This window comes from Phyllobates terribilis, unplaced genomic scaffold, assembly GCF_046119375.1.
Source record: "Phyllobates terribilis strain yellow unplaced genomic scaffold, ASM4611937v1 Scaffold_5__5_contigs__length_657084704, whole genome shotgun sequence".
Lineage (NCBI taxonomy): Eukaryota > Metazoa > Chordata > Amphibia > Anura > Dendrobatidae > Phyllobates > Phyllobates terribilis.
Genome location: NW_027362765.1, coordinates 288,964,962 through 288,986,857, shown reverse-complemented (window position 1 = coordinate 288,986,857; position 21,896 = coordinate 288,964,962). Strand labels below are relative to the sequence as shown.

Genomic DNA, 21,896 nt, shown 5'->3' with positions numbered 1-21,896 from the left:
AGAGCTCAGGGTCACGCTCCGGACTTATTTGGGGGTTGGCTGGATCCAGAACCTGGTGGACGCAGCACGGCTCGGGAGGTCACTCGAAGCTGGAGTGACCGGAACATCAGCAGTGAGTAAACATCCTAAACTGCATAACCCGACTCTGTCTCTGATTGCCGTCTACACTGCATCACCACAACTCCCATCCTCTGCACCTGATCCCCCTGAGGCTATACCCCACCCGTTGGGGGTTATATCACCAAAGCTGCACCTACACCACCAGCCTCAGCGGACCCTGCTGCAGCGGCGGCCACAGTGACCGCAACACAACGGGTGGCGTAGTCGACATTAAGAACTTAATAACATCTGTAGGACTGCCACATACAACTGAGTTTGACACCCTGGGCACGGACCGGGTCACAGCCACTCGGAAGACTACAACCCCCATCTGATCCGGCTCCGGGTATTCCCTTGAAAGAAAGGAATATGTCCCTGGGGGCGCGTCAATAATACCATGCCGTTATGTGCAAGCTATGCCTGGTCTGCAAAGTTTACAATTAAGACACATTTGACTTCTCACATTTCCAGCAATGTCACCATCTATTCCTAATCTGCACAAACTCATCCTACCGTCACCCCAATGCGGAGCCTGCTGCTGCCATATTTGTCCCTGTTATTGGACCTGCTGTGTGCCACGAAAACAGTGTTCATCCTAATGCCTACCATTGTGCCCCTTACAAAGTAAAATGCCTCCTTCGTGCCCTCTGGATGGTAAAAATTGTCCCCTTAACATTTTTTTTTTGTTTAAATGGTTTTTATTAAGGGAAATTTTACATAATGGGGAATAAAAACAAAAAGGGGATAAAATACATAAGAATAATCAAACAATGGAAGAATATTAGCTAGGAAATGAGAAAAACAAGCTATACCTTAACCTATCTAAACTAACGAAAAGGTAACGAAAGGGAGAGGAGAAGAGGAAGACCTTCCCTTCCCTACCCCTTTTCCTCTCCCCTCCCTTCCTCTTTTTTTCCTTCCTCTTCTCCCCTTAACATTTTTTTTTAAGCCTAGTGCAAGTGCCCTAGAAAACTGTAATAATGTCATAGGAGGCCTCCCCATTTTACAGCTCCCCTTATATACACTCTGATGGCCCAACAGCTCCCTCTAGCCAGTATGATGTCCCATAGTTACCCTACACAGTATGATGCACCCATAGCTCCCCTACACACAGTTTAATGCCCCCCAAATGGTATGGTGGCCCTCACAGTAGTCCTCACACAGTATAATGCCCACCACAGCTACCTATGCACAATATAATGCTCCCCAAAGTATATTGGTCACACAGTATAATGCCCCCAGTCCCTCTACAAATAATTCTTCAAATAAAAAAACCTCACTTAACCCATATTTCCGGATCTTTTCGAGTCCGAAAGTAGACAGTGAGAGGGTGCGGATGGACAAAGTGGTGATGCCCTCCTCCCTGGCGTGATGAAATCATCAAGTTACTCTGCCCCCTACTAGGAATCAGGCTATGCTTCACCTGCCCGTTTTGTTGGCCACTGACCTAAAGCAGCCTGTTATCTAGAGAACGGAGAGCATTAGTTCAGGGAGACTGTGCTGCTGAAGAGTTTAACTGTATCTGTGTGCCGTGCAGTCACTCTGTGTGAGCCCCTCCGATTAAGGGGCCTGGGCAGACCATCCCCTCTGATCAGTTGTAGTTACGCTACTGCCCCTTCCCCTTATCATGCAACTTCGAGCACTTGGCATCCTTGAATTTAATTTAAACCAGGTGATTGAAATGTATGCTATATGTATGGTCTGATGAAGGAGAACTACTCCCTTAAACACGTGACTGGAAATTTAAAAAAAAATAATAACTTTTTATTACAAAAGCTGTTTGCACAGTGAACTTTCTGGAATGCTGACAATCATTGGATTATCCAGCAGCACCTCAAATTATTCTCTCCAAAATCGTTATCTGAAATACACAGTTTAGTTCTTGGCACTGGTTCATAGAAAGTGATAAAACAAACATAAAAGAGAACTATATACATTGCATGACTGTAAAAGTACTGACCCACATAATAAATAACACCTTATTTAAGCTGAATGGTCAATTGGCGTTTTCTTTTCTATTCACTCAGTGTAAGAACGGAGCAGCATCAGGTTTGTCTATAAAAACTATAGATGGATCAGTCTTGGCAGAAGGTAGCGTGGACAGCAACTTGTAAGAGAGGAAGACACCTAGTGGCCATAAATAAAAAAATAAAAAAAACATTTTTGGTAATGAAAGATTATATATATTATATAACTGGCAGCCCCCAGAGGCTAAATTAAACATTGATAGATAAAAAAAAACTATTTAAGTGATTTAATTTTGTATTAAAATAATTGATTAATAATTATTAATACAAAATCAATAATCACGGTACCTTCCCTTTAAAGTTGACAATGGTTTGAGCCACATTCATGCATGGTCTTACCCACTCCTAAGTGACATCTTATCATATTATTCCCATGTGTGCACATTCCACTTGTTGTGTTACTACTGATCATGCATTTATGATGTATAATTGTATATGTAGGAAAAGTTAAAGCAAGGAAAACCCACAAAACCCATATCTTTGTACCGTGTTAGCCAGTAGATAGAAAAATATTTAGATTTGAGAGTCCTCAGTGGTTGTTACCTTTTAATGGCTAACTGAAAAGATGGTAACCCTTTCACCTTCAGACGATTTTTCATTTTTTTTTTCCTCCCTTCTTGCAAGAGCCATAACTTTTTTTTTATTTTTCTGGCCATATAGCCGTATGACAACTTGTTTTTTTGCGGCACAGGTTGTACTTTTGAACCATTCATTTTACCATGTGATGCACTGGAAAGTGAAAAAAATTACAAGTGCATTGAAATTGCAAAGAAAAAGTGCAATTCCACAATTTTTTTTTCTATTTACCATGTTCACTGCATGATAAAACTGACCTGCTATTCTGATTCTCCAGGTCAGTAGAGTCCACAGATACCAACTTTTTTTTATTTTTTTTATTTCAATGATGGAAAAAAAATAATTGTAAATTTGTATATATATAAAAAAAAAATAAAATAAGAAAAAAAAAAAAGTTTGCTTTTGTCACCATTTTACAAGGCTCGTAATACTTACATTTTTTCGGGATCTGGGGCTACGCAAGAGCTTATTTTTTTCACCCTGAGCTGAGGTTTTTATTGATACCATTTTGGGGTTGAGATGATGTTTTGATCGCCTGTTATTGCAGTGTTGTGGCGACCAAAACACGTAATTCTGGCATTTTAATTCTTTTTTTTTATCATTACACAGTTTACGAATCTTCATAGATTGGCCTTTTAAGAATGTAGCAATGGATTTTTTTTTTATTCTTTTTTAATGGGGCGAAAAGGTGGGATTTGAACTTTCGTTATTATTTTTTCATATTTTTAAAAACTAACTTTTTACTGCGATGTGTAGCGAAAAATCGCAATCTCCTATGAACGCCACCTACAGGATGGCTTTCACAGAAGGATAGTCTTGACAAGCACGGAGGTCTTCAGCAGATCTCCAGCTGTCATGGCAACCCATCGGCGCCATGTGATCACGTCATGGGTGCACCGATGGGCATGTGAAATGACAGAAATTGACAGCGACTTAATAGGATAACAGCCGTGGGCGGAGCTCCAATCCACCTGTTAAAGGTACATATGATGGATGATTAAATCAGCCATCATCTGCCGGGAAATTTATTTTGTTTGGATCACAACCAATTTAGTGTTCAAAATATGTGTATTTTTGTTACTCATTACATTCAAAGCTTGAATATTCTGTATAATGATGTTGGACACACATTGTTTGAGATTGTAAAACATGGTTTACTTTATGCTGTATAAGTCATAACAATTTACAAAATATGTCGTTTTTTGGTTTAAAAACACATGGTTCAACATCACCCCCCACTTCTAAAATGACAAAATATGTCTCTGACAAAGAATATACATTACAGATTATAAAAAAAAAAAAAAAAGAGCCAGAAGATCAAGGAGCAGGAGGTACATGCCTGGGTGATCCAGACCTTTCTGATGTTTAATGCGGTGGGCGCAAGTTGGCTGAAGAAGAGGGAAAAGTGTGGAGTGAAGGGTTATACACTGTGGGGGGTTGAAGAACAGTATAGGTATGTGCAGAATGCGATGGAGGCAAGGGATGGTGTGGTTGGCGACCATGAAAAAATGGAGGGCGATTTTTGCTGGAAACATGAAATTGAGGGTTTAATTCCGAGCCAGAGACAGTTCTGTAAAGCCCATGTGGCCGAGAATAGGCTATATGAGAATGGACAGTAGCTGGTGGTGGCTGAGAAGGCACAGGGGGTGGAATAACTTTATTAACCACAGTGTGGCCAGTTTGTTGCCAATGCTCCAAAACAGCAAATAATTCCACAGGGTCACTAGGTGGGATGGCTGCCTTAACCACTATTTGTAAAGCAGCACGAGTCCTAAGGCGAATCTGGGTTGGCACACGTCGCACATAAGGAACCAAGCTGCGGCAAAATGACTCCTCACCATCATCATTTACAAGGCGGCTTAAATAATCAAGAACCCTGGTTTGAAACCCAGTCACAGTTGCGGTGGTCTGCCCCTTTCTCTTATGGGACCATCTCGAAGCACAGGAAGGAGCATTTGCTGGCTCTGGTTCTGTGGAAGTGGTAGTAGCAACAGAGACCTCTACAGTTTTCTCCGGTTCCACTACCTCTGCAGTGGCAGATATGTCTGAGGGGTTAATCGCCTCTTCTTGCAAAGCAGGATCCACATCTGGTAAGTTGCTTTTGGAGCTGAAATGTGTAATAAAAAAAAAATCACTACAATGCACACTTGTAAACATTTTGGCAATGCACAAAGCAAATATTGCACTTACGGGAGCTGCTCAATAATTGAGGATTGGAGGCTAAGCCGTTCAAAATATATGTATGGCTTCTTTTTTTTAGCAGACAATCCACTTTCAACAATCTGCATAATCTCCCCCGGGTTGTGATCTTGGCAGCTTCTCCGGCTTCTAGTTACATCATCCACTGTAAAGTGATTACATACAGGTTTTCAAAATTGCCCTCCAAAAAAATTATGGAATTAAACATTTTCTAATCATTTTGGAGCATTAATCACATTCTTTTGGAACTAACCTTGTGCAAAGAGCTATAAGATTAAGTTTTCTTTATTAAACATAGCTGTCAGAAGTATTTTTTTTTTGGCTGCTAATACTATCTAGACAGTTCTAAAATACAGATTAGGTTTGTCCGCCAACACCTGTATAGACTGAAATACTATGATATACAGTCATGGCCGAAAATGTTGGCACCCTTGAAATTGTTTCAGAAAATGAAGCATTTCTCCCAGAAAATGATGAAATAAACGTGTATAACAAAACATGTAATTGCCTTTGTATGCATTGAAACACAAAAAATTAATGAAAAAAGGCAAATTGGACATCATTTCACACAAAACCCAAAAATGGGCTGGACAAAATTGTTGCCACCTTTCCAAATGTGTGGGTAAACAACGCTGTTTCAAGCATGTGATGCTCGTTCAAATTCACCTGTGGTAAGTAATATGAAAATCACACCTGAAACCAGATAAAGGGAGAAGTTGACTCAATCTTTGCATTGTGTGTCTGTGTGCCACACTAAGCATGGAGAACAGAAAGAGGAGAGACATGACGAAGTAAGAGCTGCTCTGTTGACGTGACAAGTCACAGAATTGTAAGTGCTTAGCCCCATAGCAAAAAATAAGCAAAGACCCCTTTGAGATTGTTCAAAACGCTTTGCGTGTCCTTTTTGGTTTATACTTTTAATATAGCAGTTGATAGAAAAATATTTAGATTTGAGAGTCCAGCAGTTGTTTCTGCTTGGAACCAATTACTAATTATTATTTTTCCATATTCCCCCCCATCATTAATTAGATCACACACCCCTATATTTTTTTTTATCATTGGTATCGCTTAATCATTCTTTCACTCCATGATTTATTTATTTTTTAAGCTCAGTTTTACTGAAGATTATACAACATTACAAGGTTATATCATAGAACAAAAGAACAAGCAACATTTCTCATTGTTCAATAACGCTTTTTGACAAATTTAACCATGCCCTTAACATGCCATGGGTCTAATATCTTATGTTTTTGGTTAAGATGCCCATGTCAGACACCAAATATCACAAGAGAATACTCCATCGCCTAATGTGGGACTAATGTGAGTCAAAAGGCAATCAAACCAAGGCTTTCCTACTTTAAATCAAATTTTTTAGGACTGTATTTTTATATACCACCCTATCATAGAAAACTGCAGTATTTACCATATTAACCCAGTGTGAAATTTGTGGGGGTCTCCTATCCATCCCATGGCGATAACCTTGTGAGCCAAAAACAATGTTTCCCTGAGAATAGTGCGAGGGTAGCGAGGCCAGGTCTCCTTATCAAGGATTCTTAGTAAGCACACCGTAAGGTATAGGGGGATTGTGTGATCTCGATAACGATAGCTATGACCTCTTTCCAAAAGTCTACGATAGGAGGGAAATACCACATCAGGTGTATAAAATCTGCCGCCTCTTCCCCACACCTGCAGTTGTGGATCTACCCATTTTAGAGAACCATGATTTATTTTTAAACATTGCCTTTTTTTCCCCTTTTTACATTTCACAGACTTTCGAAGCATTAAAGGGAACCGTTCACTTCGGAAAACGCCATTTACCTGTAGATATAGGGATAAGCTGCAGGTAAATTTTATTACAGGTAAATTGCCCGGCCACCTTACTGAAAGTGCAGCTACAGGGAGAACGTGATTTTATTTCCCTTGGAAGGAAACTGCTTTCAGTCGTGGAGTCGGGCACGGAGCGGCTATAGTAGTTACTCAATGCACCCCTCACTACACTGAGTGGCAGCTGTCAACATGTCCTGGCCCTTTAATTGACAGACAGCTGTGAATGCTAATCTGTGCAGAGCGAACGGTCTAGCAAAATGCCAGGACATGCTGACAGCTGCCACGCACAGTATAGTGAGAGGTGCTGTGAGTGGCGACTATAGCCGCTCCACGCACGACTCCATGACTGAAAGAAGGTGGCTCAAAAGGAGAAAAGAAGTTAATTTTCTCCTGGGAGCCGCACTTTCAATAAGGTGTCCAGGAAGAATTGTAACACATTTACCTGCCGATAAATAGCGGTTTCCAACGTGAAAGGTTCCCTTTCACTAACATTTTTTATGCGCTTCAATAAGGCTCCTGCTTGTTGCTAATGGTGTCTTCTTTCTGACAGCTCATTCCACAAATTCAAATGCCGACTGCGCTACAGCCCGTTTGCTTTTTGTCCAATACAGTCTTCTGTAATCTCAGAAGCATCATTGCTAGCTCGACAATTAGACGAGGGAATTTACTTATCTACTAATTACATTGTTACATTGTTGAATGCTATTAGTTACACTTACATTTGTTCTTACTTACCCAAGTTCATCTTTCATTTACTCTCCCAGCAGCACACGCACCTCTCTTTTCCAGATCTGTTCATTCTATCATTTATTACCAGTGCTTATAAGTTTAAGCCAAGAATCATATTATCCCAACTATCTCTCTTTATATTACTTATTGTAGGTTTAAAAGGGATACAACCACCAAGTGAGGTCAGCACGTTTGTGCCCTTTTATGTATTTAAACCTATGTCTGTCTACAGCATGTTTATATAATGTGTTTTTCCTGATCACAAAAGGTCAGATTGACCAAGAAACGTGTAGATGTAAAACATTGTGATAAAGTCTTTACTACAAGTTAGAGGTGCTGTCCGAATCCTGGTCTTTGGGGATTTAGATGGCAACCCCCTCATAAGTACTCCACATAAGATATGATAAATGTGAACCTAACCTCAAAAGTGATAATAAAAGTTATGTACCAAGAAATAGTAACAATAAAAACTTCAAGTCATCCGGCAAAAAAGAAGCCCCAACATCACTCAGATAGGTCAATGGAAATCAGGGAGTTTCCTCATTATTCAAAGGCTCCAGAAAAAGTGACACAGCATCCCGAAAATTCTGTACTCCCACACCATGTGGCTAACCTTCCTTTCTGAGCCTTGCAATGTGCCCAAGCCACAATTGTCATGTGTTGTTATAGTCATTATTGTTATCTTGCCATGGTCATGATTCACGAGGAGGACCACACCTCTTCATGAACCTGGAGTGCCATTCGCTACGCCAGAAACCACACACTCCAGTTAGGTATTTAAAAGGGGTATTCCCATCTCCAAGATCCTATCCCAATATGTAGTAGGTATAATAATAATGATAATAGCAAATACCTCCAATTAGAAATGGAGTGTAGTTTTTCTGATTCGCAATGTCTCTTTCCTCATGTGCAGGCATTGCAGGACCTTAGGTATCCATGGTTACGTCCACTGATATAGTAACAGTTATCTAGCTGCCAGTGGTCGTAACCATGGATACCTAAGGTCCCGCAATACCTACACATGAGGAAAGAGACATAGCGAATCAAAAATACTATACTAAATTTCTAATTTAAGGTATTTGCTAATATTATTATTATTACACCCACTACATATTGGGATAGGATCTTTAAAGGGGTTTTCCCACGAACAAAAGTTCATTTTAAAAATGGTCTGTGTCTGACCGTGTACGGAACATACCACAGCTCCTGGGCAGGGGAGGAAGAAAGACCATAGAGACATTACAGCAGGGGATCGGATCACAGAGGATTCATTTCCTGAGGTAAAACATTTCACTGCCTATTTTTAAACAATGTTTTACCTCACAAAATGAACTGTGCAATATATTGAATATAACATCTTAGTTCGGTAGATCAATAGAGGTCTGATATTTCTCAAACTTTTATAGTTTATTTATTTTTTAAATAAAACAAAACCTCAATTGTCTTTGTAATGCCATTCTACAGAAGTCTTAACACTTTATTTTCTTGAGCAACAAAGCTGTGTGAGGGGTGATTTTTTTTTCTTTGTAGCATGAATGTAACGTTCTCATTAGTACCATGTAGGAGTATACTGAACTTTTTGATTGCTTTATATTCTGTTTTTTAGAAAGTAAGACCATCATTGTCATGCACAATTTTGTAGTTTTTTTTTATTGGAGTTAATCAAACAGTATGAATGATATAAACTTTATTCTGTAGGGTCATTGCAATTATGAGGATACCAAATTTAAATTCTCAAATCTTACTATTCTGCACAATAAAACTACATTAAAATATAAAAGTGTCGCCACATTCAAAGACTAACATTTTTATTTTTTTTCTGCCAATACAGCTGTGTGATTGCTGCTTTTTTCCCTCAAACTATTATTTGTGCCATTTTGGCATCACTTTTTATACATTTTTAGCAGGACAGCGAGACAAACAAAAACAGCAATTCGGTCATAATCTTATTTATATTTTTACACTGTTAAACCCAGCTACATACCACTATCTAATTGGACAGACGCGTATGACAAGAAACCAGTTGTTTTTTTCAGTAAGGGCAAGTGAGAATTTACACAGTGCAATTTAGACAGTCATATCTAGATGCAAGACCTGCACATTTTGATATGGATTTGTTATGGAGTTTGATGAAAAAGAACTGGAAAGTAGGAATATAACTACTAAAACACTAAAGTTTTTACCTTGCATCTGTTTTGGATGATTGGCAATTTCTAGACTTAGGGACCAGATATGACATTTATTAGGGTGGACAAAATGCGTGGCATCATTTTCCCCTTTGTTGTCCATCATATCTCCTAGCTGCGTTACTTCTTGAGAGGAGATGTAATTTTAGCTCCCCGAGCCACTAGTAATGTGATCTTTAAAGCTAGCTATTAGGAGTAAGTGCAGATTTTTTTTTTTTTTTTTTTTTTTAAGTCAACAGTAATATTATATTATATATATATATATATATATATGCGTCCCTGCCTCCTGCTAGGCAGGGATGCTGTTCCCCTCACCTCTCTGCTCCGTGCCCGGCGGCTTCCTTCCGCTCTGCTTGCAGCGCCCGCTCTCCCCCGGTCACTGTGCTTAGGGCGCGCGCTCCCCCTCTCTTAAAGGGGGCACGCGCGTCGCCCTAAGGAGTCCCCGGCCAATGGCCGGAGGATCCCTCCATATATAAGGCACCTCCTCCAAAATGGAGGTGCCCGAGCAATGTTGTTGCACTGTTCACTACTCTGCTTCAGCCCTCAGGTCCCGTTTCCAGTTACCTGCCAGTTTACTGTCTGATTCCTGTCTGTTATCCGCTTACCTGTTTGCTAGCCTGAGGTCCGACGGTCTGCCTTCCGACTCCTGTCAGTCTGTCTATGCACCAGCTAACCCGCTCACCTGGGAGCGCTCATCTGCTACCTGCCTGTTAGCCTACCTGGAGGCTCCGCCGTCACGTGCTGTGACCACCTGCCAGTCCAGAGACTCTTGCCCGCTCACCTGGGACCGCTCATCTGCTACCTGCCTGTTAGCCTACCTGGAGGCTCCGCCGTCACATGCTGTGACCACCTGCTTATCCAGAGACTCTCGCCTGCTCACCTGGAAGCACTCATCTGCCATCTGCCTGCTAGCCTACCTGGAGGCTCAGCCGTCACAGGTCGTACCTGCCCGTTTACCCAGAGACTGTCCCGGTCACCTGCTGTGACTGCCTGCCTGTCTTCCCTGGTCGCCACCCTCTTCCTTACAAGGACCGCCCCCTTGTATAAGTTGCTCAGAGGTTCCGCCTCCCAGACCCGTTACAGTTTGCTCGGGCCATGGAACCCGGTGGCACCCAAGCTCCCTCGCTCTCGGACCTTTGTCATGAACTGTCCCGACAGAGGTCCCAACAGGAGTCCATCCTGGGTCACCTGCGGAATGTCAATACTCGCCTGGACACTTTGACTGCCCCACCAGCAACCACCGCTAGTGTCATGACTCGCAGCCTGGCTGCTCCGCTGCCCACCAATACCATAGTATCCTGCTCTGAAATCCGGCTTTCTGCACCTCCTCGCTTCGGAGGCGACTCCGCTCAAGCTCGGGGCTTCATTAACCAGTGCACCCTGCACTTTGAACACCAGTCCCACCAGTTTAATTCCGATCGGGCCAAAGTAGCCTTCATCATGTCCCATCTCACGGGGGAGGCACTGGCTTGGCTAAATCCTCTATGGGAGAGAGGAGACCCTCTGGTGTCCGACCTGCCAGCCTTTCTCACGGCTTTCCGGAAGGTCTTTGACGAACCCGGACGGAAGACCTCATCCGCCTCATCTCTGCTACGCCTCCGTCAAGGGAGTCTCACCGTGGGCCAATATGCCATACGGTTCCGTACCCTTGCTTCGGAGCTGGCCTGGGATAACGACGCCCTGGTGTCCGTCTTCTGGGAGGGTCAGTCCGGCCGTATTAAAGATGAACTCGCCGGTCGGCACATTCCTACCACTCTCGACGACTTGATTACACTTGCCACCCGGATTGACATCCGGTTCCAGGAGCGCGCTAGGGAGGTCACCCGTGAGAGGAGGATTCCACGTCTAGTCCCTACCCTCCAGAGACCCGTCACTCCCTCTGTTACTCCCCAGGCACACTCACCTGAGCCTATGCAGGTCGACCAGACCAAGATGGTCAAGACCCGTCAAGACTTATGTCGTGCCGAGGGGAGCTGTTTCTACTGTGGCAGTAAGGAGCACCGGATCCGTTCCTGCCTTGAGAGGTCGGGAAACGTCTGTGTCTAGGATCGCTCAGAGAGGTCGCCCTAGACAAAAGTAAACCCTCTCCATCCCTGATGCTGTCTGTTTCTATCTTCTGCGGAGAGAACCGCTATTTTGAACTGGCTCAACTTGACTCTGGAGCTGCTGGAAATTTCATCTCTCAATCCCTGGTAGAAAAATACCGCATTCCCACCAAACCTCTGGCCGTACCTTGTCTAGTTCCCGTTCGTCCTGCCCGTCCTTCTCCTACCCCAGCCAATCTGCCCGGTCTTCCGGTTCCCTATTGGTCTTATGCGGATGTCTTCAATAAAAAAGAGGCAGAGACTTTACCTCCTCATAGACCATACGACTGCCCAATCGACCTGATGCCCGGCTCTACTCCTCCCCGTGGGCGAATCTACCCTTTGTCCGCTGCTGAAACCCGGTCCATGTCTGAATATATTGAGGAGAACCTGGCCCGGGGATTTATCTGGAAATCTACCTCCCCGGCGGGAGCAGGCTTCTTCTTTGTCAAAAAGAAGGACGGCTCACTCCGTCCATGTATAGACTAGAGAGGCCTAAACCAGATTACTGTGAAGAATAAATACCCCCTTCCGCTTATTCCTGAATTATTTGACCGTCTGAGGGGGGCTAGAATCTTCACCAAACTGGATCTCCGTGGGGCGTATAACCTGGTCCGTATCCGTCAGGGGGATGAGTGGAAGACGGCATTCAATACCCGGGACTGCCACTATGAGTACCTTGTGATGCCCTTCGGTCTCTGTAACGCTCCTGCCGTCTTTCAAGAGTTGGTCAATGACATCTTCCGTGATCTTCTCTACTCCTGTGTGGTGGTGTACCTGGACGATATCTTGGTCTGCTCTCCGGATCTTCCTACTCACCGGAGGGACGTTCGTCAGGTCCTGCTCAGGCTCAGGCAGAACCACCTCTACGCTAAATATGAGAAGTGCATCTTTGAGCAGACCTCTCTTCCATTTCTGGGCTACATAATCTCTCAGACAGGTCTACAAATGGATCCTGAGAAACTGTCTGCCATCCAGAAGTGGCCCCGACCAGAGGGGTTGAAGGCTATTCAGCGGTTCCTGGGCTTCGCCAACTATTACCGCCTGTTCATACCGCACTTCTCTTCCCGGACCGCCCCTATCTCTGCTCTCACCCGTAAAAGGTACGAACCCCAGAGAATGGCCGCCCGAAGCAGAGGAGGCATTTCTTTCCTTAAAACAGGCCTTCCTCTCCGCCTCGGTGCTGCATCGTCCGGACGGCAACAAACAATTCTTCCTAGAAGTTGACGCCTCCTCCTCCGGAGCTGGGGCGATACTTACCCAAAAGTCTTCTTCCGGAAGAAAGGTAACCTGCGGCTTTTTCTCCAAACTTTTCTCCTCTTCTGAGCGCAATTATTCTATAGGAGACTGAGAATTGTTGGCCATTAAGATGGCACTGGAGGAGTGGCGTTACCTGCTCGAGGGGGCTCTCCACCCGGTAATAATTTACACTGACCACAAGAACTTGGCATATCTCCAGAGCCTTAACCCGCGCCAAGCCCGGTGGTCTTTGTTTTTTGCCCGCTTTGATTTCATTCTTCATTTTCGTCCGGCTGACAAAAACATCAAAGCTGACGCCCTGTCCCGAACCTTTCTGGTGTCTGATCTTGAGGAGGAGCCTAAACACATCATCGATCCCGCCAGAGTAATGCAGGTAGCCCCCGTGGGCCTAAATAGTCTCCCTCCCGGTAAGACGTTCGTAACGGAGTCCGATCGGGAGAAGATTCTACACTGGGGTCACTCGTCTAAGCTAGCTGGGCACGCCGGTCAGAAAAAGACCCTCCAGCTTATTACCCGGCACTACTGGTGGCCTACCCTGCACAAGGATGTAATTGACTTTGTTTCTGCCTGTGTGTCCTGCGCCCGCAACAAAGTTCCGAGACATCTGCCTGCCGGCCGCCTTCTTCCTCTGCCAGTGCCTGCTGCCCCGTGGCAACAAATAGCTATGGACTTCATAACAGATCTCCCCGTCTCTGCCGGTTGTACGGTCATTTGGGTGGTTACTGACCGCTTTTCCAAAATGGCTCATTTTATTCCCCTGCCAGGCCTCCCGTCTGCTCCCGAGCTAGCTAAAGACTTTATCCGCCACATCTTCCGTCTCCATGGTCTGCCTCTCCACATCGTGTCAGATCGTGGGGTTCAGTTCACCTCACGCTTCTGGAGAGCCACATGTAAACTGCTCGACGTCACCCTGGACTTCTCCTCCGCTTACCACCCACAGTCCAATGGTCAAGTGGAGCGGATCAATCAGAATTTGACCAGTTACCTCCAGCACTTCGTTAATGCCCACCATTCAGACTGGGTGGATCTCCTACCATGGGCCGAGTTCTCTTACAACAATCACGAGAGCGAATCTTCTTCTAAATCCCCGTTTTTTGTAGTCTTCGGTCAGCATCCTCGGATCCCTTTCCCTGTCTCCACCTCTGTGGACAACCCGGCCGCAGAATCTCTCGTTAGCAAATTTTCCTCCATTTGGGAGAGTACCCGATCCGCACTCCTTCAGTCGTCCGAGCGGATGAAGAGACACGCCGACAAAAAATGCCTGGATTCCCCACAATTTCGTCCCGGAGATAAAGTCTGGCTCTCATCCAAATATGTCCGGCTCAAGATTCCTTCCTATAAGTTAGGGCCTCGGTTCATCGGCCCACTGGAGGTTATCAAACAGATCAACCCGGTGGCCTATAAATTGAAACTCCCGGCCAACTTACGGATCCCTAACTCCTTCCATGTATCTCTTCTCAAACCCGTGGTACTTAACTCCTTTTCCAAGTCTACAGGTACGCCTCCTGCTCCGGTTTCTGCTGAAGACGAGTTTGAGGTAGAGAACATTCTGGCCACCAAAAGGGTAAGAGGAAAGACCTTTTTTCTAGTGGATTGGAAGGGGTTTGGTCCTGAGGAGGGAACATGGGAGCCCCGGGAGAACATCCATGCCCCTCTCATCCTTGCTAAATTTCTGTCTGGCCTAAAAAAGGGGGGGCCTAAAGGGGGGGGGTACTGTAGCGTCGGCGTCCCTGCCTCCTGCTAGGCAGGGATGCTGTTCCCCTCACCTCTCTGCTCCGTGCCCGGCGGCTTCCTTCCGCTCTGCTTGCAGCGCCCGCTCTCCCCCGGTCACTGTGCTTAGGGCGGGCGGGCGCGCGCGCTCCCCCTCTCTTAAAGGGGCCGCGCGCGTCGCCCTAAGGAGTCCCCGGCCAATGGCCGGAGGATCCCTCCATATATAAGGCACCTCCTCCAAAATGGAGGTGCCCGAGCAATGTTGTTGCACTGTTCACTACTCTGCTTCAGCCCTCAGGTCCCGTTTCCAGTTACCTGCCAGTTTCCTGCCTGTTATCCGCTTACCTGTTTGCTAGCCTGAGGTCCGACGGTCTGCATTCCGACTCCTGTCAGTCTGTCTATGGACCAGCTAACCCGCTCACCTGGGAGCGCTCATCTGCTACCTGCCTGTTAGCCTACCTGGAGGCTCCGCCGTCACAGGTCGTACCTGCCCGTTTACCCAGAGACTGTCCCAGTCACCTGCTGTGACTGCCTGCCTGTCTTCCCTGGTCGCCACCCGCTTCCTTACAAGGACCGCCCCCTTGTATTAGAGATTAGAGACCAAAAGTTTGGACACACCTTCTCATTTAAAGATTTTTCTATATTTTCATGACTATGAAAATTGTACATTCACACTGAAGGCATCAAAACTATGAATTAACACATGTGGAATTATATATATACTTAACACAAAAGTGTGAAACAACTGAAAATATATGTCTTATATTCTAGGTTCTTCAAAGTAGCCACCTTTTGCTTTGATGACTGCTTTGCACACTCTTGGCATTCTCTTGATGAGCTTCAAGAGGTAGTCACCGGAAATGGTTTTCACTTCACAGGTGTGCCCTGTCAGGTTTAATAAGTGGGATTTCTTGCCTTATAAATGGGGTTGGGACCATCAGTTGTGTTATGCAGAGGTCTGGTGGATACACAGCAGATAGTCCTACTGAATAGACTGTTAGAATTTGTATTATGGCAAGAAAAAAGCAGCTAAGTAAAGAAAAACAAGTGGCCATCATTACTTTAAGAAATGAAGGTCAGTCAGTGCGAAAAATTGGGAAAACTTTGAAAGTGTCCCCTAGTGCAGTTGCAAAAACCATCAAGCGCTACAAAGAAACTGGCTCACATGAGGACCGCCCCAGGAAAGGAAGACCAAGAGTCACCTCTGCTTCTGAGGATAAGTTTATCCGAGTCACCAGCCTCAGAAATCGCAGGTTAACAGCAGCTCAGATTAGAGACCAGGTCAATGCCACACAGAGTTCTAGCAGCAGACAGATCTCTTCAACAACTGTTAAGAAGAGACTTTGTGCAGCAGGCCTTCATGGTAAAATAGCTGCTAGGAAACCACTGCTAAGGGCAGGCAACAAGCAGAAGAGACTTGCTTGGGCTAAAGAACACAAGGAATGGACATTAGACCAGTGGAAATCTGTGCTTTGGTCTGATGAGTCCAAATTTGAGATCTTTGGTTCCAACCACCGTGTCTTTGTGCGACGCAGAAAAGGTGAACGGATGGACTCTACATGCCTGGTTCCCACCGTGAAGCATGGAGGAGGAGGTGTGATGGTGTGGGGGTGCTTTGCTGGTGACACTGTTGGGGATTTATTCAAAATTGAAGGCATACTGAACCAGCATGGCTACCACAGCATCTTGCAGAGGCATGCTATTCCATCCGGTTTACGTTTAGTTGAACCATCATTTATTTTTCAACAGGACAATGACCCCAAACACACCTCCAGGCTGTGTAAGGGCTATTTGACCCTCTTGTGATGGGGTGCTGCGCCAGATGACCTGGCCTCCACAGTCACCAGACCTGAACCCAATCGAGATGGTTTGGGGTGAGCTGGACCACAGAGTGAAGGCCAAAGGGCCAACAAGTGCTAAGCATCTCTGGGAACTCCTTCAAGATTATTGGAAGACCATTTCCGGTGACTACATCTTGAAGCTCATCAAGAGAATGCCAAGAGTGTGCAAAGCAGTCATCAAAGCAAAAGGTGGCTACTTTGAAGAACCTAGAATATAAGACATATTTTCAGTTGTTTCACACTTTTTTGTTAAGTATATAATTCCACATGTGTTAATTCATAGTTTTGATGCCTTCAGTGTGAATGTACAATTTTCATAGTCATGAAAATACAGAAACATCTTTAAATGAGAAGGTGTGTCCAAACTTTTGGTCTGTACTGTTTTTTTATTTATTTTTTTTTATTTTATTAAAAACACACACACACACACACACACACACACACACACACACACACACACACACACACTCTGCTTTCTTCTCCTCCAGGAATGGTCTGTCATTTTCACCATTCTCAATTCACAGGGAAAAATCGGTCTTCTGTGAATACAGACTTTCACATTCCTGTGGTAGAAGATGACAGTGTCATGTAAAGAGAACTTGCAGAAGAATGTCTGTGCCTGCCTCTAACTCCTTCTCCTTACACCTCTCTACGTAGAATCTTATGAGCACCAACCATCATCTCCTATCTCAATATCGAGAAAACTCTGTTTTCACTGAAGACAGAATTTAGCCGTGAATTGAGAAGATAATCAGTCCTGGAGAAGAATGAAGCAGATATCTCTAAGAAATATTACAAAGTTTCTTATTTTCACTAGCAGTATGGATTTATGAAAAAATTAAGATGGTTACTCTTAAAGTGATTAAAGCGGTTGTCTAGTGAAAACCAGTTATCACATAGCCAAAGAATAGGAGATAGATTACTGATTGGAGGACCTCTGGGACCTCTACCAATCGCAGAACGGTTTTGCTTTGTTTTTTTCATCCCTAACAGGTCACTTTTATCCCAATTACAAAATGAAGTGGTGGACCACCGCTCCATTCATTCTCTACGTGGCTGACAGAAAAAGCTGATCTGAGCATTCGGCAACCCTATAGGGAATGAATAGAGCAGCAATTGAGCATTTTCTCATTCTAACTGGAATTTAACAGCCCTATCCTGCCAATAGGCACAGATCCCAGCAGTCAGATCCACATCGATCACACCTCCCCTCCTTTCCCTTTTCAATTTCTTTTTCTTTAAACACTTTTTATAAAAATACTAGTACATAGTTATTGATCCTGCTTGATTTGTCAGTTGACGTACTGTGTATATTTATGATGCCATTTAATAAAAATAATTGAACCATAAAGTCTCTTCTATAAATGAAAATACCATTGTCACTTATTTCTACTGAAGTGAGAATTCAGCATGAAGAAACAGAATTAAAGGGGAGCATTCATTCAGTTTCATTCCTCAAGAAGGTGACAAAGCTATAGGTTATCCTATTTGTATTGAGAAATCTTTTCCTCCATGTATTACAACAGTTGTTTTCAGGTAAATATATTCTGGGGTTTTCAAAGGTTAATTCCACAAAAAAGTGGTGGAATACTGTTATTGACCAGTTAATATACTGTATGCGAGTAATATGTCTCTAAAAAAGTGTTCCCAGTCCAGTTTTGGAGTATAAAGTTATGAATAGTAAGCGGTACTTGATGGACGGAGGTTGAACTTAACGGACCTAGGTCTTTATTCAGCCTACGTTACTACGCCTTTCAACGGCCTTACTCATTTTTCTAACAGGTAGACAGAAGTTAGACGGAAAGAGGAGTGCCGCCTGTGGTCCAGCAGATTCACTCTAATTTAGAACTGTTTTGGTTCATTGCATATCTTTTTTTTTTTTTAAACACCCGCTGTACATATGGTCTTTTTCAGCCATCTTTCTGTAAAATCAATACAGGAAGGCTCAAAAAAAAAACAATATGCCTCAGTAAAGCGGAGACTGCCCTAATCCAGCTGCCATTGAAAATTGGACTGGATGCCGGACCATGGTAGCACTAAATGTCTTGCTTAACTCTAGCATTGAGACATCTTTTCCTCAATTAATTACAACAGTTTTCAGGTAAATATGATTTTAAAAAGGTATGGCAGAATGAGGTTAATTCCATGAAAAACGGAATGTCGTTATTGGCTGCTACATGCAACTAATGCATTTTAGGCTGGTTTCACATGGTCCTATGAACTTTATGGCTGGATTTTAAGATCCGTGTTAGAGCCATAAAACCTGGACACCTTCACCATTCCCACTGAATGGTATGTAGAGCACTATGAGAGTGCAGTCAGACGGCCGCATAAATCAGAGCGAGATCTGAACACCGTGCACGGACTGGCCGGTGGCTCTCCCAACCACAGCTACGTAGAAATACATGAAGTATAGCTAAAAAAGTGACAAAAAGCGCACAATAAGGCATGACCCAGGCAATAAACGTTGTAGATTGTATGGTATTGCTCACCTGGCTGGGTTGTGTCAGGCACAACTCCTATGCAGATAGATACAAGCTGCTGCTGCTCTGCATGCTGGAATAAAACCAGCAATAAATGCAATAGCAGAAAGGGATATATGGATAAATCGGCTGCACTGCTCGAAAAGAAGATATCTAATCGTGATGATGGTGTTGAACAAAGAGCAGTTTTATTAATCTATGTTTTGTTCAACTCTGAAACGCGTAGATTAATAAAAAACAGACCTTTGTTCAACACCATAATCACAACTAAATGTGTAAATAAGCGCAGCAGATTTATCGGAATATCTCTTTCTACTATTGTATAGAAATACATGAAGCCGTTATTCTCAAGCAGGGAGAGCTGCCGGCCAGTCCATGCACTGTGTTCAGAGATCGCTCCAATTTATAAGGCTGTTTGACTGCATCCTGATCAGAATTTATTCCAAGAACATTTATCCACAATATAAAAAGTCATTTGTCTTCTCTTCAGTGTGAATTCTCTGATGTTTAAGAAGATTTGATTTCTGGGTAAAACATTTCCCACATTCAGAACAAACGAATGGCTTTTCCCCGGTGTGCGTTCTCTGATGTTTAACAAGATTTGTTTTCTGAGTATAACATTTCCCACATTCAGAACATACAAAGGGTTTCTCCCCTGTGTGAGTTCTCTGATGAATCTGGAGTTTAACTTTATTAATAAAGCTTTTTCCACATTCAGAACAAGAAAATGGCTTGTCCCCTGTGTGAATCCGCTGATGTTCTGCAAGATCTGATTTTGTGGTAAAAAATTTCCCACATTCTAAACATGGAAATGGTTTCTCCCCTGTGTGGCTTCTATGATGATCCCGTAGTTTGGCTTTAGTAATAAAATATTTCCCACATTCAGAACATGAAAATTGCTTTTCCCCTGTGTGAGTTTTCTGATGTTCAACAAGACCTGATCTCTTGGCAAACAGTTTTCCACATTCAAAACACAGATATGGCTTTTCACCAGAATGGTGTCGCTCATGTTTGACTAGAGAAGATTTCTGGGTAAAACATCTCCCACATTCTGCACATGAATATGGCTTTTCTCCTGTGTGAATTCTCTGATGTTCAACAAGAGAAGGTTTCTGAGTAAAACATTTCCCACATTCTGAACAAGTAAATGGTTTCTCTCCTGTGTGAATTCGCAGATGAACCCCGAGGTTGGTTCTATTAATAAAACGTTTCCCACATTCAGAACACGAAAATGGCTTCTCCAGTGTGTGAATTATTTTATGCCTAGAAAGAAAGGATTTCCTCCGAAAACATTTTCCGCAATCTGAACAGAAATATGGCTTTTCTGGTGTGTGAATCCTGCCTTGTATAGAAAGACTTCCATTTTTTGTAAACTGTTCCACACATTGAAACATTTTTTTTCCTCTATGATCCATTCTTGGAGTAACCACCTGTAATTGACCAGTTGATGGTTCCTCATTTAGAGTTTTAGAGGGCAGATCTATTCTTTGAAATCCCAGATGCACATTAGTACTCATAAGGTTTTCTCCTGCAGCATGCTGAATGATATCTGAATCTTCTACTTTACAATTTGGAGAAAATGTGAAGTGTCCTCCTGATTTCTTGCTGGAAGTATCTGCTTGATTAAAAAGAAATTTGACTATTTTTACTTTAAATTCCTATTAAAAAAACTGATGTAATTCAAGATTCTGGTCTCCACTCATTGCCCACAATTATGCATAAGACTAACATTTAGAAAAATGCTAACTTATCTTAAAATCCTGCCCTCCATAAATAAATCAGCCTTCATTTAAAATTTGACAAGTTCATCTATTTGCCAGTTACAAGTTTTTACAAAATAACAAGCCATGGGATAAAGAACACATCTCAAGCTTCCTTGAACATGGCTAGGTTATTTCAACAGTTGCACATAGGTTTAGAATATGGTTGCACACATCTTTGAGATGTAATCCTACTTATCCTTATTTTAACTGATATACAGTGACTCATGCGGAGCCAGAAGACTTTTCTCCTGTATTCAAAAGATAGGCCTAATTAAAGGGAACTTGAACAGATATAATTATTCATTAAATACTGCATTGTATGTACAATAATTAAACCGGTTTGAAAAACAATTGTCTTATATGGTACCACACTTGCTTCATTGCTTTAAAAAGAAAAATTCTTGGACATTTTTTAAATCTGCTTTAAAGATCCTTAAAAGGTGTTGTTTACTACCACCTTAAAAAATAACAGCCTATACTCACCTTTGGTGTTGGCACCGTTCCAGTGATAACATCACGTGAGCCCCAGGGGAGCAAGTATTGTCATGTCTTGCAAACCATGCAGGAAATCCTCTCACTTCCTTGGGACGTAAATGACATTCGGAGGAAGTCTGAACAGCAGCAGCTCTCATTTCTTCTGGATGTCAGCTTAGTCCGAAGTAAGTGAGAGTGAAGTGGCCGCTGATTGACTGCAGGACTTGCAAGACATAACATCACGTAAGCCCCAGGTGAGCCAGTGCCATCGCCGGTACTGGAGGTAAGTATAGGCTGTTTTTATTTTAGAAGGGGGAATGTAGTAATTGAGAGGAGAAGTGGAAAACCCCTTTAACCCATTCACGATATACGACATACATTTACGTCATATATTGTGTCCCTGACTTTATTGCGGGCTCACGCACCGAGCCTGCATCTTTCCCGACAGATGATGGCTGATTTAAGTCAACTATCATGTGCCTCTAACATCCGCCAAAGGTGAATATCAGCAGCATAAACTGACATTTTGACAACTAAAATCTTCACCACAAAACAACATTTTACTCAGTGTGGAGACGGTACTTGGAGAAAACTCTGCAGTGTATCCGCCCCTTGTTAACACTCCAAAATCTTCAAAT

General features: G+C 43.3%; 1 protein-coding gene across 2 annotated transcripts in view; it reads right to left on the bottom strand.

The window, feature by feature from the left end:
• Positions 1–3,885: 3,885 nt before the first annotated feature.
• Positions 3,886–21,896, bottom strand: part of LOC141272983 (uncharacterized) — a 49,122-nt gene continuing 31,111 nt past the window's right edge. Inside the window, exons 7-8 of one of the 2 annotated variants that reach the window (XM_073684237.1) lie at positions 4,893–5,046; positions 3,886–4,809 (exon numbers count right to left, since the gene is read on the bottom strand). In XM_073684237.1, coding sequence (XP_073540338.1) covers positions 4,068–4,809; positions 4,893–5,046 — 896 coding nt within the window. In that variant the 3' untranslated portion in view covers positions 3,886–4,067. Of the gene's footprint in view, positions 4,810–4,892; positions 5,047–16,958; positions 20,637–21,896 lie in introns of those variants that run through there. The other variant, XM_073684236.1, reaches the window with a different exon arrangement.